Source organism: Somniosus microcephalus, chromosome 4, assembly GCF_052327205.1.
Source record: "Somniosus microcephalus isolate GS21.2 chromosome 4, FLI_Smic_1.0, whole genome shotgun sequence".
Lineage (NCBI taxonomy): Eukaryota > Metazoa > Chordata > Chondrichthyes > Squaliformes > Somniosidae > Somniosus > Somniosus microcephalus.
Genome location: NC_140990.1, coordinates 165,737,913 through 165,754,669, shown reverse-complemented (window position 1 = coordinate 165,754,669; position 16,757 = coordinate 165,737,913). Strand labels below are relative to the sequence as shown.

The following is a 16,757-nucleotide window of genomic DNA, read 5'->3' as shown; positions in this document are numbered from 1 at the left end:
ATCACTTACAACAAGTAATGGTGGCAAGTTTTGTGTCCTACCCTGTGCTTTCTGCTCATGGCGGGATTGGCTGAAAAACATGGTAAAAGCCTGACCAGTTGTTTTAAGGACACAATCAGGTTAAACCTTCATAGTCTGTTTCTTGATGGGCTAAAAAAAAATTGGACATTTATGCCATTTTTTGATGAATTACCGATGGATTTGCAATAGAGCTTCAAAAATAGCTGCTTGGTGAAAAGAGGCAAAGGACAGTAGATATTCTTTTCTGAAAATAAGTTGACAAATTATAGAAAAAGGGATATAATTAATAATGTTATAATTAATTATTTTTTAAATATCTATACAGCAATATGTACTTAAAAAAATTGCTCTCCCTTTTGAACAGCCACATTGACAAAGTTCCACAAAATAGGCTAGTTATTAAGATAGAGTTCTGTGGGATTTCTGGAAAGATCCTAGGTTGGATGAAGAATTTGTTGCATCCCTGTCGGCAGAAGGTTGTTATTATATTACGTAATATTTCCAACATTATAAAAGTGACTACCCTTTAAAAGTCCTTATAATTGCTATAAAACACTTTGGGACATCCTGAGGTTGCGAAAGGTGCTATTTAAATGCAAGTCTTTTTAATAGCAGTGGTTCTGCATGAGGACCAGTTGCTCGTGGAGTCCCACAGGGATCAATGTTGAGATTGTTGCTCTTCACAATCTTTATTAATGATCTAGATGAAGGGGTCAGGGGAACTGTCCGCAAGTGTTTGGATGATGCAAAGATTTGTGCGGGATTTAGGACCTTAGATGATAAAATAGATAGTGAAAGCAAGACTTTTTTGGTATAGTGCATGAATCTTTTAAGGTTCATGACCAGTGCCGTGAGGCTATATTCAAAGCTATATATACTGCTAGGACAATGTAATACAAAACAAAAAACACTATTGTCCTTGTATAAAACCTTGGTTAGGCCTCATCTAGAATAGTGTGTTTATTTTTGGTTCCCTCACGTGATGGATTATATAGAGATACTGTTAAAGATTCAGAGGAGAACTACTGGATTGATGTCTAATTTAAATGCATATGATAGGCTTAGGGAGCTGGGTCATTTTACTCTAGAAAAGTGTAGATTTGAGGATATTTGATTGAGGTCCTTAAAATAATGAAAGGATTAGATTTGGTCTGTGTGGATCACTAATTGAGTTAGCTAGTTAGGGATGACCAGGGGACATGAGCATAAGTTACATAAACATAGAACTAGGGAGGTTTTCACAGAGGGTTGGCGACCTTTGGAACAAGTTGCTGGCTTCACTGCAAGTGTTCAAAAGGGAGCTGGACAAGTTCCTAACTGAGGCTTACATCATAGCATACGAAAGGTAGGTGGGGTACTGGGCAATGTGTCGCCTGCTCATTGTGGTCTCTTGGAATGTGGTTCATCACCTTTGGGGGGGATGAGAGAGGAAATTCCTAGTTTTTTTCCCCTGAATTTGCCTTGTGTTTTTTCTTTAGTTTCTATGCCTCTCCCAGGAGATTATGCAGCTGCTGGAGCAATGAGGGTTGGTGTTAAGCTGCACCATGATCGTATAGGACATGCTTGATGGGCCACTGGTCTTTTCCTGCCCATCATTTTTGTATTAGCCAATAGTGATCACATGATCTTTCAACTTGGTCCAGTAGTGATCATGTGATTGTTCTATTTGTTGCTTTCTAGCAGTGCCATTGGCTGGAGCTAATCATGTGACCTACCTAACTGTTCTGCACTTGATCAATAGGCTTGGACCAATGCTGGTAAAGGCAGACCAGATTGGTACTCTGCCGATTTCAATTTCTAGATTGATAGTTTGTTGGTACCAGGTAACCACATGATTGATGCTCATTGGTTTTGAGTACTGTGCTGTCATTGGTTTGTGGGGACAGTGTGACAGAAACATCATGTTTGTGGTTGGTCTGTGGTACGTGTTGCTTATTGGTTCCTCATAACTTTGTGACCATAGCAAAGAATGACAATATAATGACAGACCCAATGACAAAGGAATCAACATCACTAAAACAGATTATCTGGTCATTATCACATTGGGAGCTTGCTGTGTGCAAATTGGTTGCTGCGTTTCCAACATTACAACATTGACTAAACTTCAAAAAGTACTTAATTGGCTGTAAAGCACTTTGGGATGTTTGTTGGTCATGAAAAGTGCTACATAAATGCAAGTCTCTTCTTTCTATGAAACAGTTTCAACTGGTATATCTTAGATGACAAAAAAAATTCCCTTCAAAAATATCTTCCAGGATCATAAATAGAATGTAAATTGAGAGGGAATATTTCAACAATTCTTCCCATTTATTATAAAATTGTGTCCATATGCAACACTACTGGTTATCAATGAACCACTACTTTATTAATTATTCTAATATTTCAATAATAAAAACTATTCCAAATAAATTACTGCATTATTACTGTATTGAATGATTTTGTTCCTCATGGTGTGTGAAATGCTAAAATGATGGGCTCAGTGGGTACAGAATTCCCTAGTGATCCTGGTGCTGTAAGAGTTAACCTACAAATCATGCTACCGTAAAGAGACCCTGTGCACTGAATATTGCTAGTTTATTGATACTTATTATTGATGGTTTATTGCAGTGACCCAAAGAGGATGCATATGCCTCACCTGTTTTCTCATAAATATTCTGTAACGTTGTCATTCTAAAATTACTTTAACCTGCTTCTTCCTATCTGTCTGTTTCTCTATCTCTTTCTCATATGTTACCTGTAGATTGGCTTTCCTTATGTATGCTATATCTGTATACTGGTCATTTGATTGTAGCAAATAGCCATTCTCTAGGTTTGGTAACATAGAAATTGTTGCTTTAACATTGGTTAAAACAGAACTAATCATAACTTTCAGTGTTGAAGGGGCAAATCATGAGTAAACATTGAGCCCTGTGTCTGTGTACGGGCACAGTGTATTTTGTTGCACTTAACCGCTGCACTTGCGGCCTCCCAAATACAATCAACCTGGCTGTCAAACTTGGTCCAATTCGCTGATTGAATTTAGTGAGTCTGGAGGTTTGCAAAGGGTGTTTTTAGGAAAGTTGTCTCATTGGTGGATAAATCATTAATTAGAACAAGATCTGTTTGGATCAGCAACTTGAGATAAATGTAGATTAATGAAAAGATGAATATAAACTTTATACAAGGCTTCGAGGCTCTGCAATACACATCTATGCAGCCCACAAGGACTAAAAACTTGGACGTCCTTGGTCTAAACTTATTTAATGATACAATCCATAATTATATAATATTATGGTGTGAGTTGAGCCTTATTAAAGTAAAGTTGCCAAGTTAGCATCCAGTTTGTATTCTGTCTCAGCCAGCTTCCAAAATACAAGTTTGAGGACTGACCCTGTAATCAGGTCACAGTGGATACATATTTATGCATTTATAGCTAAGCGTAGGCATAGCACTATTTCATAATTCTAAAAAATGCTTCTAATATTCTAAAGCCATTTTATTTGTTCCAAATTCTTTTATTGTTAGTTTTGTTGACATTTGCTTTGTAGAACCAGGTTTGATGGTTTCCTTCTCAACTTTGTTGCACCAAACCTAAAGGTAATTTTAATGTATTTCTTTCCTAAAGTGCATGGTTGCATTAATTTCAGCACTATTTTGATACTAATATTTCATTTTGTCTAGTATAATATCCTTTGTATCAGAAGCAAACATATCCTGAATTGAAATTTACATTAGTTTGTAGCTTTTATATTTTGTGATATGTCATTTTTATTCATGCAAGCACAGCTCACAACAGTAAATGGTTTTTAATTTTACATTTACATTGTCCCAGACCTCATAAGCTATGTATCAGTTGTAAAGCACTGAGTTGACATTCTGTTGACCTGCAGTTAATCCAGGCTGTTACTATTTGCAGAATTTAACTCTCTTATGTCATATAGGAAATAATAAATGAGTAGGAGTTCATTTATCATGAGTTTAGACACATTAGTATCTGTTTTGGCATGAAGGGAAACTCAGTGTTAAAACCATTGTTCCTACACTAAAACCAATGAGAAACACGCACCTTTATTCACAACAAACTCCATTAAACATCTACTCCTGAGTTTTCTGATGTTGTTAAACATTTCTGCACTTTCAAACATTTTGCCCTGGGGAGCCAAAAGGTTTCTCCAGGACAGCTGGGTAGCTTTGGCAGTAAAACTCCCATGGATAAGGTCCACACCCAAATCCAAATCCTAGCCTTACCCATTATTATTGTTACTCTCCTTCAATGTGTTACACTGGTTCTTGTCCACATAAATGTAAAAAAGTCTCAGTGAATGATTGGTCCACTTTTAGACAGGTGGGGAATAAAACAGTGGGAGGGAGATCTGTCTTGTTCTGCACTGTGTCTGTCAATACAGAGCAATATTGAGAGTGCATATGCAAACTTTCACATATTCCAGACTGTTGATGGAAGAGTGAATAAACCCAAACTTAAAACATTTTTATTATAATAATCAAAGTGCATATTTTCACTGCCATATATTGAGCAGTCATGTTTCACAATGATGACCGTTTGGGATGGTGCAAGATGTTGCCATAATCTTGTTAAATGTCCCTACCCTCCCTGCAGGACAAAATAGTGTCTTTAATGCAGAAGCCAATAAAATTAAATTGTTTTTACAGATTTGCTAACTATTTCATGGAAAATAGCCTAATAGATTATTTAAAATATTTTAATATTTATCAAATAAGAACTGAAAAACTCACACTTCAACCAAGAAAATCTCAGATGTCACAATCTGTACAAATATGGTAGGGGCATGCAGGAAACTGGATTTGCCCCTGATACAGTTGTAAGAAATAAATGCATGGTGATTATACAAGTGCCCATAAGCAAGACCCCTGATTTGCAGCTTTTGCAGGGAAAATGGACGGAATAGTGGTATGTAATCTCTAAAACATTGGTAAAAATCTCAGCATTCCCTGCAATAAAAAACAGATTTTGACTTATTCCGTCACCATAAGCAAGTAGTCTTAATTATAAAGAGACACTTTAAATATTAAATTATAATAGTTAAACTTTAATTATAAAACTGTACCTACTAGTAAAAATTCTAGAATGCTACAAAATAAAAACAGAAATTGACTTATTCAGTCACCATAAATCTGTGGCCCTGCCCAAAAACCATTCTCTCATCTAATAAAGTAAAACTAAGTTTTACCCCTCACAAACAGATATACCACTTTGGATATTGGTGGGGGAGATGGCTTATCAGAGGAAGGCAGCAGCAGCCAACTTCCTGGCACCGTGGGTGGTTCTGCTGCACAGGACAGGAGGAAAAAGAGTGGGAGAGCTATAGTAATAGGGGATTCTATTGTGAGGGGAATAGATAGGCGTTTCTGCGGCCGCAAACGAGACTCCAGGATAGTATGTTGCCTCCCTGGTGCAAGGGTCAAGGATGTCTCAAAACGGCTGCTGAACGTTTTGGAAGGGGAGGGTGAACAGCCAATTGTCGTGGTGCATATAGGTACCAACGATATAGGTAAAAAACAGGATGAGGTCCTAAAAGCTAAATATAGGGAATAAGGAGGTAAAATAAAAAATAGGACCTCAAAGGTAGTAATCTCAGGATTGCTACCAGTGCCACGTGCTAGTCAGAGTAGAAATAGAAGGATATTTCAGATGAATACATAGCTAGAGGAATGGTGTAAGGGGGAGGGATTCAAATTACTGGGACATTGGAACCGGTTCTGGGGGAGGTGGGACCAGTACAGACTGGACGGTTTGCACCTGGGCAGGACAGGGACCGATGTCCTAGGGGGAGTGTTTGCTAGTGCTCTGGAGGAGGGTTTAAACTAAAATGGCAGGGGGTTGGGAACCTGAGCAGGGAGACAGAGGAAAGGGAAACCAGGATAGAAGCAAAAGAAAGGTGGCAGTCAGAGAAACCAAGGGTTTAAATCAAACATGGCCACAGTAAATAATAATTCTAAAAGGTGTAAGAGTGTTAAAAAAACAAGCCTGAAGGCCTTGTGTCTTAATGTGAGGAGCATTCGGAATAAGGTGGATGAATTATCTGCGCAAACAGAGGTCAACGGATATGATATGATTGGGTTTCCGGAAACATGTCTCCAGGGTGACCAAGGCTGGGAACTCAACATCCAGGGGTATTCAATATTCAGGAAGGATAGGCAAAAAGGAAAAGGAGGTGGGGTAGCATTGCTGGTTAAAGAAGGGATTAACACAATTGAAAGGAAGGATATTCGCTCCGATGATGTGGAATCTGTATGGGTAGAACTGAGAAATACCAAGGGGCAGAAAACATTAGTGGGAGTGCTTTACAGACCTCCAAACAGTAATGCGGAGGTTCGGGATGGCATTAAACGAGAAATTAGAGATGCGTACAATAAGGGCACAGCAGTTATCATGGGTGACTTTAATCTACATATAGATTGGGCTAACCAAATTAGTAACAATACTGTGGAGGAGGAATTCCTGGAGTGTATACGAGATGGTTTCCTGGACCAATATGTCGAGGAACCAACTAGAGATCAGGCCATCTTAGACTGGGTATTATGTAATGAGAAAGGATTAGTTAGCAATCTTGTTGTGCGAGGCCCCTTGGGTCGGAGCGATCATAATATGATCGAATTCTTCATTAAGATGGAGAGTGAAGTAGTTGACTCAGAGACTAGGGTCCTGAATTTAAATAAAGGAAACTACGATGGTATGAGGCGCGAGTTCGGTAGGATTGATTGGGGAATGTTACTCAAAGGGTTGACGGTGGATAGGCAATGGCAAACATTCAAAGATTGCATGAATGAACTACAGAATTTGTTTATCCCTGTTTGGCATAAAAATAAATCAAAAAAGGTGACTCAACTGTGGCTAACAAGGGAAATTGGGGATAGCATAAGATCCAAGGAGAAGACATATAAATTGGCCAGAAAAAGCAGTAAACCTGAGGATTGGGAACAGTTTAGAATTCAGCAAAGGAGGACAAAGGGATTAATTAAGAGGGGGAAAATAGAGTATAAGAGTAAGCTTGCAGGGAACATAAAAACTGACTGTAAAAGCTTTTATAGATATGTGAAGAGAAAAAGATTGTGAAGTCAAGCGTAGGTCCCTTGCAGTCAGAATTAGGGGAATTTATAATAGGGAACAAAGAATGGCAGACCAATTAAATACATACTTTGGTTCTGTCTTCACAAAGGAGGACACAAATAACCTCCCAGAGATGTCGGGGAACATAGGGTCTAATGAGAGGGAGGAACTGAAATAAATCAGTATTTGTAGGGAAATGGTGTTAGGGAAATTGACGGGATTGAAGGCCGATAGATCCCCAAGGCCTGATAATCTACATCCTAGGGTACTTAAGGAAGTGGCCCTAGAAATAGTAGATGCATTGCTGGTCACCTTCCAAAATTTGATAGACTCTGGAACAGTTCCCATGGATTGGAGGGTAGCTAATGTTACCCCACTATTCAAAAAAGGTGGTAAAGAGAAAACAGGGAATTATAGACCAGTAAGCCTGACATCGGTAGTGGGGAAAATGCTAGAATCCATTATAAAAGATGTAATCATGATGTGGAGATGCTGGTGTTGGACTGGGGCGGACAATTGTGAGAAGTCACACAACACCAGGTTATAGTCCAACAGCTTTATTTGAAATCACAAGCTTTCGGAGCGCTGCTCCTTCGTCAGGTGAAGTGAAGAGATGCATATAGGTTTTTTGTTTGAATTTTGTTTTTCATACAGACCCCAGCATCTGCAACATTTGACCCCTTGTGACCCCACCTCATTGTTCTTTGATGTAATGTTTTCCTGACTGACCTGTTTGGACACCATCCACACCTTTGATTGCTGTGATTATCTCTCTGCCGAGGTGCGATAAAGGGCAGTTAGAAAGATTACCTGTAATCATCTGGCAGTGTTCTCTGACTATATATGCTGTGCCTATATGCATCTCTTCACTTCACCTGATGAAGGAGCAGCGCTCCGAAAGCTTGTGATTTCAAATAAAGCTGTTGGACTATAACCTGGTGTTGTGTGACTTCTCACAAAAGATGCAATAGCAGAGCACTTGGAAAACAGTGACAGGATCGGACAAAGTCAACATGGATTTACAAAAGGTAAATCATGCTTGACTATACTGGAATTTTTTGAGGATGGAAATGTAACTGGTAGAATAGATAAGGGAGAACCAGTGGATGTGGTGTATTTGGACTTTCAGGAGGCTTTCGATAAGGTCCTGCATAAGAGATTAGCGTGTAAAGTTAAGGCACATGGGATTGAGGGCAAGGTACTGACTTGGATAAAGAACTGGTTGGCAGACAGGAAGCAAAGATTTGGAATAAACAGCTCTTTTTCCGAGTGGCAGGCAGTGACTAGTGGGGTACTGCAGGGATCGGTCCTAGGACCCCAGCTATTCACAATATATATTCACAATGATCTAGACGAGGGAACTAGATGTAATATCTCCAAGTTTGCAGACGGCACAAAGCTGGGTGGGCGTGTGTGCTGTGAGGAGGATGCCAAGAAACTCCAGTATGATTTGGACAGGTTGGGTGATTGGGCAGATGCAGTATAATGTGGATAAATGCGAGGTTATCCACTTTAGTGGCAAAAACAGGAAGGCCGATTACTATCTGAATGGCAATAGATTGGGAGAAGGGGAAGTGCAACGAGACCTGGGTGTCCTTGTGCACCAGTCGCTGAAGGTAAGCATGCAGGTGCAGCAGGCGTTTAAGAAGGCAAATGGTATGTTGGCCTTCGTAGCGAGAGGGTTCGAATACAAGAACAAGGATGTCTTGCTGCAGTTGTACAGGGCCTTGGTGAGACCACACCTTGAGTATTGTGTGCAGTTTTGGTCGCCTTATCTGAGGAAGGATGTTCTTGCCATGGAGGGAGTGCAGCGAAGATTCACCAGACTGATACCTGGGATGGCAGGAATGACGTATGAGGAGAGATTGGCTCGATTGGGCTTATACTCGCTGGAGTTTAAAAGAATGAGAGGGGATCTCATTGAAACTTATAAAATTCTAACAGGGCTGGACAGACTGGGTGCAGGAAGGATGTTCCCAATGGCCAGGGAGTCCAGAACCAGGGGTCACAGTCTAAGGATAAGGGGTGAGCCATTTAGGACAGAGATGAGGAGGAATTTCTTCACCCAGAGAGTGGTGAACCTGTGGAATTCTCTACCACAGAAGGCAGTGGAGGCCAATTCATTAAATATATTCAAGAAAGTGTTGGATATATTTCTTAAGGCTAAAGGGATCAAGGGATTTGGGGCGAAGGCAGGGACAGGGTACTGAATTTGGATGATCAGCCATGATCTCATTGAATGGCGGAGCAGGCTCGAGGGGCCGAATGACCTACTCCTGCTCCTATCTTCTATGTTTCTAAGTGTTGAGCTCTGGACACATCAGCATCCTTACTAGTAGAGAAAAGAATATGAAATTGTTGTACATATTTTAATACTAAAAGGTTTAGAGAATGCATAAGAAAACTTTTGTTCTTCATGAAACAATGGAACGTCCTTAAAATTATCTGTAATTGCTATTATGTTTAAAAAAAAATAGAAACATTTAAAATGTCAATAAACCAGACTTGCATGATTTGTTTCTGTAATTAATAAATGTTTTCAAATGGAAGAGGACTGCATTTTTTTAACCATTCCAAAGTATCTATTTTTTGAAAAAGCTTCATTAGACCAACTTCCATGTAGTTCCAGGAACAATGAACACACTGCAATTACTGCAAAAGGTTCATTACTGCAAAATAATGTGGTGCAGTCAATAGGAAATCCTTACTCTGTGTCTGTACCTGTAATGAAACCAGACAGTTCTGTAGCTTTTCATCCCCCCCACCCCGCCATCCAACACCACCGCCCCCCCCCCCCCCCGCACCCGAGCACAGCATAGTAAGAAGTTAACTGATGACATATGGACAAAGTTAATCAGGTAAGTTAGTTCTCAGTAAAGACATATAATAATATTTAATTTTGGTGGCTTTCCCATTGCATGTGTTTATGTAATGGTTTCAAAAAAAGATGAGTCAGTAGCACTCAACTGTTTCTGTATATACTTTGCTGATAACTATAGGTTAAACCTACATGTTGCCGCTGAATCACACCTTATGAAACTTATGGTGCACAGTTTCCTTTTAAACACCTTTACTGCTTATTGAAAATGATTGATATAAATAACGATGATGTAACTTGAGTACAATTCCTTCCACAGTGGGCAAGCCTCACAAGTGCAACTACTGTGGTAGAAGCTACAAACAGCGCAGTTCACTGGAGGAGCATAAAGAGCGCTGTCACAACTACCTGCAGAATGCCGGCGTGGAGGCTGCACAGCCCATGAATCACCAGGGTGGGTGGGATGACGTGAAGGAGTTCCAGTTTGTAGTGACTCCTCAATGGTTTTACCTTGAAGCTCTATCTTTCTATCTTGATAGTGTATACAGTTTTAGATATTACTAAGTATGCTTTCTGTAATACTCAGAACGGCCAGCCAACGCAATTCGTTTTTATTATCAAGACTACTACTATTAAAAGGAAATAGTAAAACCGAGGCATCCTGACGTGGGCATAGTGTTACTTCACATACTATATTTTCCTACTACACGTAGTGTTATGATTGAATATTAATGTGAAAAAGTGACTATTATCTTTTCAGAGTTTCCTATTAGTGCTTTCTCACCCAACCATTTCCATTCTGGCAATAATGTTTATTCAGACTTTTTCCAAAAGAAATATTCAATTCCAGTAACTGATTACTGACAGTTACTGTTTGTGTTATTCCAAAATGGAGATAAATTCAATATTAGACAAAATCAGAGGAAAAGACTGTTTTTTAAAATGACTTCTTATTGATAACTTTTATCCAGCTGGCAAAAGCTTGCATTTACAGTAACAGGCTGAATGCTTTTTTTGAATTGGTGTAACACTTACTAAATGGAAAACCTGAAAATAGGAAATGCATTCAAATATGAATCCACAATATGATCAAATTTAATAGAAATTTTAAAACAGCTAGCAATTAGCTGCTTCGGGATTTTCTTTCCTTCAAGTTACTGATTCACTAAATCAATTCCAGTTAAGTTTCTTGAGGAATCTTATTTTGCAAAGTATTAGTAATCAGTTTATAGGTCACAGTTAGTAGCCAGCTTCCAGGAAAACTTGAGAGGGACAATCCATCTTTTATTCTTTAGCCAATATTAAATTTAGTTAAACATTTTTAGTCAAATCTTCTGAAAAGTTCTTTTTTTTAATTATGCAGTATTTTCACATAACTTGCATTTCAAACAGTCACAAATATTGTAAAAATTATTACAGTACATGTGCTTTGCACTTCAAATCTTTTAAGAAAGCAAATCAGTTAAGTACATGAGGGAGAAAGGAATAGAAGGATATGCCGATAGGGTTAGATGAAGTAAAGTGGGAGGAGCCTCGTGTGGAGCATAAACATCAGCATGGACCAGTTGGGCCGAATGGCCTGTTTCTGTGCTGTACATCCTATGTAATTCTATGTAAAATTGTTAGATTATAGACTAGAGATAGTTGAGGTAGGTTTAAAATTTAGAGAGTTTTTTTTAAAAGATGATTTGGGATTCATTTTCCAATGGGATTTTTTTTAACCCACTTCAATGCCGAGTTACACGTTTGTTTGCCTTTCAGTGCCAGTATGACTGTAGGGTCAATGACTGCTCCAGGTACCTCACTTCACAATTTTCACAATAAATTCAGTCACAAAATCCACCCCCCCTGCCCCTGCCCTGCCCTAAGAAAAGTGGTGAGACTAGGCCATTGGTATTTAGACCACCATTTCAGCCATGCACAGTAAAGATCCTGGACCAAAGTTTTTCTTTTAATTTTCCTTCTCCCACCTATTTTAGTACACTTTATTTTTTTCCTTCTCTGTGACACATTGCATTGCTGGAAAAGAGGATTGGGCAAGCAAGCTTCTCTCTTGCATCTGGAAATGTCACTCGAGAAAGAGAGAGTTGCTAGGAAATACAACAGTGGCCCAGGTGACACCTTCAGATTTTTCCATCCCTTCCTGTCAGGAGACACTAAGCCTGTGCTTAGCATTTTCCTCACTGGTTTGGCCTCAATCAGAATTGCAAACCTTTGATATTTATATTTCAGAAAAACCCTGATATACAACTAATAGAAATAATGGAACCTTTCGTCAGAAATATTCTTTATTACTTTAGTCAGCAAAAAAATAATGACATTAATGGAACAATTCATTACAAAAGCAGAGAGGAAGTTTTATGTCTGGTGTTGGCGATTTGAGTTTGGATAGATCGCTCCAAGCTGCTTGCCATTACAAAAATTAGTGCTGTCATTTCTCAGCCAGACTGTGCGAAGAGGAGTGCCCCAACATTTACAGAAGAGGCCAGCTGACCCATATTCACCTTCAGTTGGACTCATAACCACCTGACAAACAAAGCACCATTTGGATTTGGAGCTATGGGAGAGCCCCCAGTTCCATTTGCCCACTTTTCAGGCTGAGAAGCTTAATACAGTAATAGGAGAAAAAGGGCGAAATGCACAATATTGTGTGAGAAAGCGGTTGATAATGATAAACTAACATAAATAAAAACAATTGCCACTCGGTTAATTGTGTTTCAAATGCAGGTATAAGTGAACCCATTAAATGATTTACGTTCTCCCCTCACAGTAAAAGACCTAATTCACTTCCATATGTAATCACGCATGGTTTATGTACCCTTAACTCTCACAGAAGGACTCCCTTCCTGCATCAACACTGGTGTTATTTCCTACTTTTTTTACACACTACCTTTTTTAAGCCATAAAGCAACTGGGACCTCTCTACCATTATAAGGTTCTCACACTTTTTTTTAAAGCAACAAGTAAAACACTTCTATAGCTAATATCAAACCATTTTAGGTCTCCCTGCACTGGGAAGCAAAAAGAAAAATCCAAGTCTGTAAATATAATAATTGTATCTAATAAAAATGAACTGCTGTGATACCAGCGCCAAATGACCCTTAAGGAAATAATTAGCAGTAGAGTATTACACTTTCCAATTTGCAGTTGTTTCCAAATCTGATGATTAAGGATCAGTTCTGTACTCTGATTTTTTTCTTCCCTCTTTGATGCACAATTCATTTATTTTCTTTATTTTCCAATCCTTATCATAATGTTTCATTTGCACAAAGTAACACCAATTATTAAAACACATAGATGCCAAGCTCATATACAAGATAGCATTATGTGTCAATTTATTTTTGCTGAAATGAAATTTTACATGATTACCACATTGATTCTGCCAATGATTCTGCCAATGTTTAATTGTTTGGGGCCAACAGTGTCCTTTACTAATTTAGACTTAGAGCATTGATTTTTTTTTCCAATCAGTGATTAAAATATATATTCATCTGAGAAATATAATGAAGTAAGCAGAAAGTAAAATATAAAAGTTTTGGCTGTCTTAAGGAGGCAGCAATAGTTGATTCTTATGCTTTGTCAGATACAATGTAGAGTACAATTACAGTTAAATCTGCAAAAATTGTGGGCATGTCTGACAGAAAATTAAATTTCAGCCAACTAAGTTTCATTGACTTTTCCAGTAATAATATATTTTAATTTTATATGGTGAGGGGGCATAATTAATCATTTGGTGTTGCCCTAAATTTCCAAATCTTAGTTTACATGTAGAATTTCTGTCAAGCTTCAATACAGCCAAGCAGAAAACACAATTTTTACTCTTTGTAATGTTTCAAAGAACACACATTTATAATTAAAACATTGTGTCATTGAAAAGTTACATTTTCAATGCTTCTGGAATTTGAGTCTCTCTGTTCATTTCAAATACAGCTCATATACTAGAAGTGAAATCTTTTGTAAGAACACTTTATTACCTGATAAACTTATCCCTGGGTTTCTAAAATATTCTGTACCTTATACAGTATGTTAATTTTAACAGAATATGTTATGGTGTAAAAGTGATATTTGAAAATGAGAAGTCCTGTGGAATGATGTGTTCACATTTGAATGTTCTCTGTTCTCTGCAGCAGATGAGTATAAGGAGCAGGATCCAGTGGTAGACCACATTCCTCTTATGCCGTTTGAGAGACCAGCAATCATAGAAAGGCTGGCAAGCAATGTGGGAAAGCGTAAAAGCTCAACGCCTCAAAAATTTGTTGGTGAGGTTTGCCATCTTTCTTTGTTAATGGGTATTACATTATTGTTAATAACCAGCTATTTTTTTTTAAGTTAACCACATTCCAAAAGAAGGACACGTGAAAGGGAATTTGAGAAGGGAATAAAGAATAAATCTGTCTTGTCCCAACTTGCTAATTGTTTGGACTGTATTGTTTGCTGAATGCAAGTATTTGAACAAATATTAGCACTTTATTCATGTAATTGGCATTCTTCACTATTATGTAAAATAAACTAGCAGATCTGCCATGGTTTTACTGGCAGGTAATCTGGGATTTGGAGCACGGTTGTGATGTTTGGTTGCTAACTTGGCCTGTATCCTTAAAGCCACTGTTCAGACACTACCTGTGGGGAAGTAGTTTAACTGGGCATCCCTTAAGGTCAGTTAGAGGCTCAATGCTGAGGGAAGTTTTTGTAGATTGACCAAGGTTTGTAAATTTCCCAGTCCTACCCCTGGAGAGAGGCCAGGTTAACAAAGTCAGAAAAACAAGCAGCAATTGACTGGCTTTCTGTCTCTTTTAAAATTAAGTTTTTTCAGCTGAAATGTGACATCTAAAGTATGATGGATGCACACCTGATACAACACATGTTCGCACATATACACACACACTCATATATATGTGCCTTGGATATGTATGTCTTGCAAATAGCATGTGGCCATCTCTTACACAATACACTCTATTGCAAATGCAAAATAATCTTATAAAAGAAACAGAAAGAAAGCCAGTTAGTAATCTAGAAATTTCAATGTGCAACATTCCCTCACTAAAACAATTAAGCTTTTTATTCTATCATTCTGGCTGACTGATCGCACTCTTGCCTCTGAGTTGGAAAGTTGTGGGTTCAAGCAGCATTTCAGGACTGGACCACATTATGTAGGCTGACACTTCAGTGCAGTATTGAGGGAGTGTTGCATTGTCGAAGGTGCTGTCTTTCAGGTGAGAAGTTAAACTGAGGCCCCATCAGAATGTTCATGTTGACATAAAAAATCCAATGGCACAATTTGAAGAAGAGCAGGGAGTTCTCCTGGTTTCTTGTCCAATATTCATCTCTTAAGCAACACCACAAATTAATTGGTCACTTATCTCATTTGCTGTTTATGTAGCCTTGTGTACACAACAGTGCTAGCCTACATAGCTCACCCCCTCCGATCACCTCCTCCCCAGACTCGCCTATGGACGAATTGGTCAGGCCCTGCAGACTGGCCATCTGCATCAGGGTATCCGACTGGTGACTGCAGCTTGCTGGAATTATGACAATAAAGCCCAGGGACCAATTTAGGACCATCATGGGGCTTCTCTGTTCTGGCACACCTTAGCTGCACGCTGCACGAATCATGCCCGGTTTTGGGCGCTAATGAATTTAGGCCCCCGTGCCTTTGAAGCATTGAAAAGAACAAGGCTTCCATTTTTCCATTGAAGAAAATGGAGGAGATTATGGTGCAGTGATTTATGCATCATACTGTGAGAGGACTTTGTGAAAATTGAGGGTATGTGATCTGAAGAAAGTTGATGCATATAGAATGGAAGAGTTGATATGGTAACTATATTGTTGTGAAGGAGAAACAGAACAAGAGAGAGAATAGACCTCTGGGGAAACAGTCACAGGGTGAGCCATCAACTTGAACTGAAATAGAGTCATTTGAGAGGAAACTAGATAGCCACGGACATAAGTTTTGTGGGAGACTATATGATGGGAATTTGTTTTGAAGAGCATGGTGCCAGACTATGTCAGAGGCTTTGGAGATTTATGAGCCAATGACAGATGAGTAATAAAGGTGTTCACCAGTGGAATAGTCATTCAGGAAGTCTTACTGGTGATCATGGATTTAATCAGATCTCTCAAGGTGATGGATAATTTGAGAATTAACCATAGATTTCCATAACTTTGGAAAGTGCAGATGTTAGGACAGTAGGCAGTAGAAGAGTAAAAAGGATTCACTTTCTTAAGACAATAGCAAAATACTGCAGATGCTGGAAATCTGAAACAACAGAAAATGCTGGAAACACTCAGCAGGTCAGGCAGCATCCATGGAGAGAGAAACAGAATTAACGTTTCAGGTCTGTGACCCTTCGTCAGAACTGGAAAAAGTTAGAGATGTAACAGGTTTTAAGCAGGTGCAGAGGCAGGGAAAAGGGGGAGAGGAGGAAAGAACAAAAGGGACGGTCTGTGATAGGGTGAAAGGCAGGAGTAGTTAAATGTTGCAAATGGGGAATGACAGAATCATCAACACCTGCTGCCTGAAAAAATAGGAGTGGAGGTTATGATCTGAAATTGTTGAACTCAATGTTGAGTCCAGAAGGCTGTAAAGTGCCTAATAGAAAGTGCTGTTCATCGAGCTTATGTTGAGCTTCATTGGAACCCTGTAAGAGGCAGAGGACGGCCTGAGGGCTCTCCGCTTCTTCACTCCTGCCTTCCACCCTATCACAGACCGTCCTTATGATGGAGGGAAGGTCATTGATGAAGCAGCTGAAGATGGTTGGGCCTAGGACACTGCCCTGAGGAACTCCTGCAGCGATGTCCTGGGGCTGTGATGATTGACCTCCAACCACCACAACCATATTCCTTTGTGCT

At 39.0% G+C, this 16,757-nt stretch overlaps 1 protein-coding gene across 9 annotated transcripts in view; it reads left to right on the top strand.

The window, feature by feature from the left end:
- Positions 1-16,757, top strand: part of ikzf2 (IKAROS family zinc finger 2) — a 288,134-nt gene that overhangs the window by 267,658 nt on the left and 3,719 nt on the right. For 7 of the 9 annotated variants that reach the window (XM_085985421.1, XM_085985424.1, XM_085985422.1 and 4 more), the window contains 2 exons: positions 10,228-10,362; positions 14,036-14,167. In XM_085985421.1, coding sequence (XP_085841547.1) covers positions 10,228-10,362; positions 14,036-14,167 — 267 coding nt within the window. The remainder of the gene's footprint in view (positions 1-10,227; positions 10,363-14,035; positions 14,168-16,757) is intronic. The other 2 variants (XM_085985417.1, XM_085985423.1) reach the window with 2 other exon arrangements.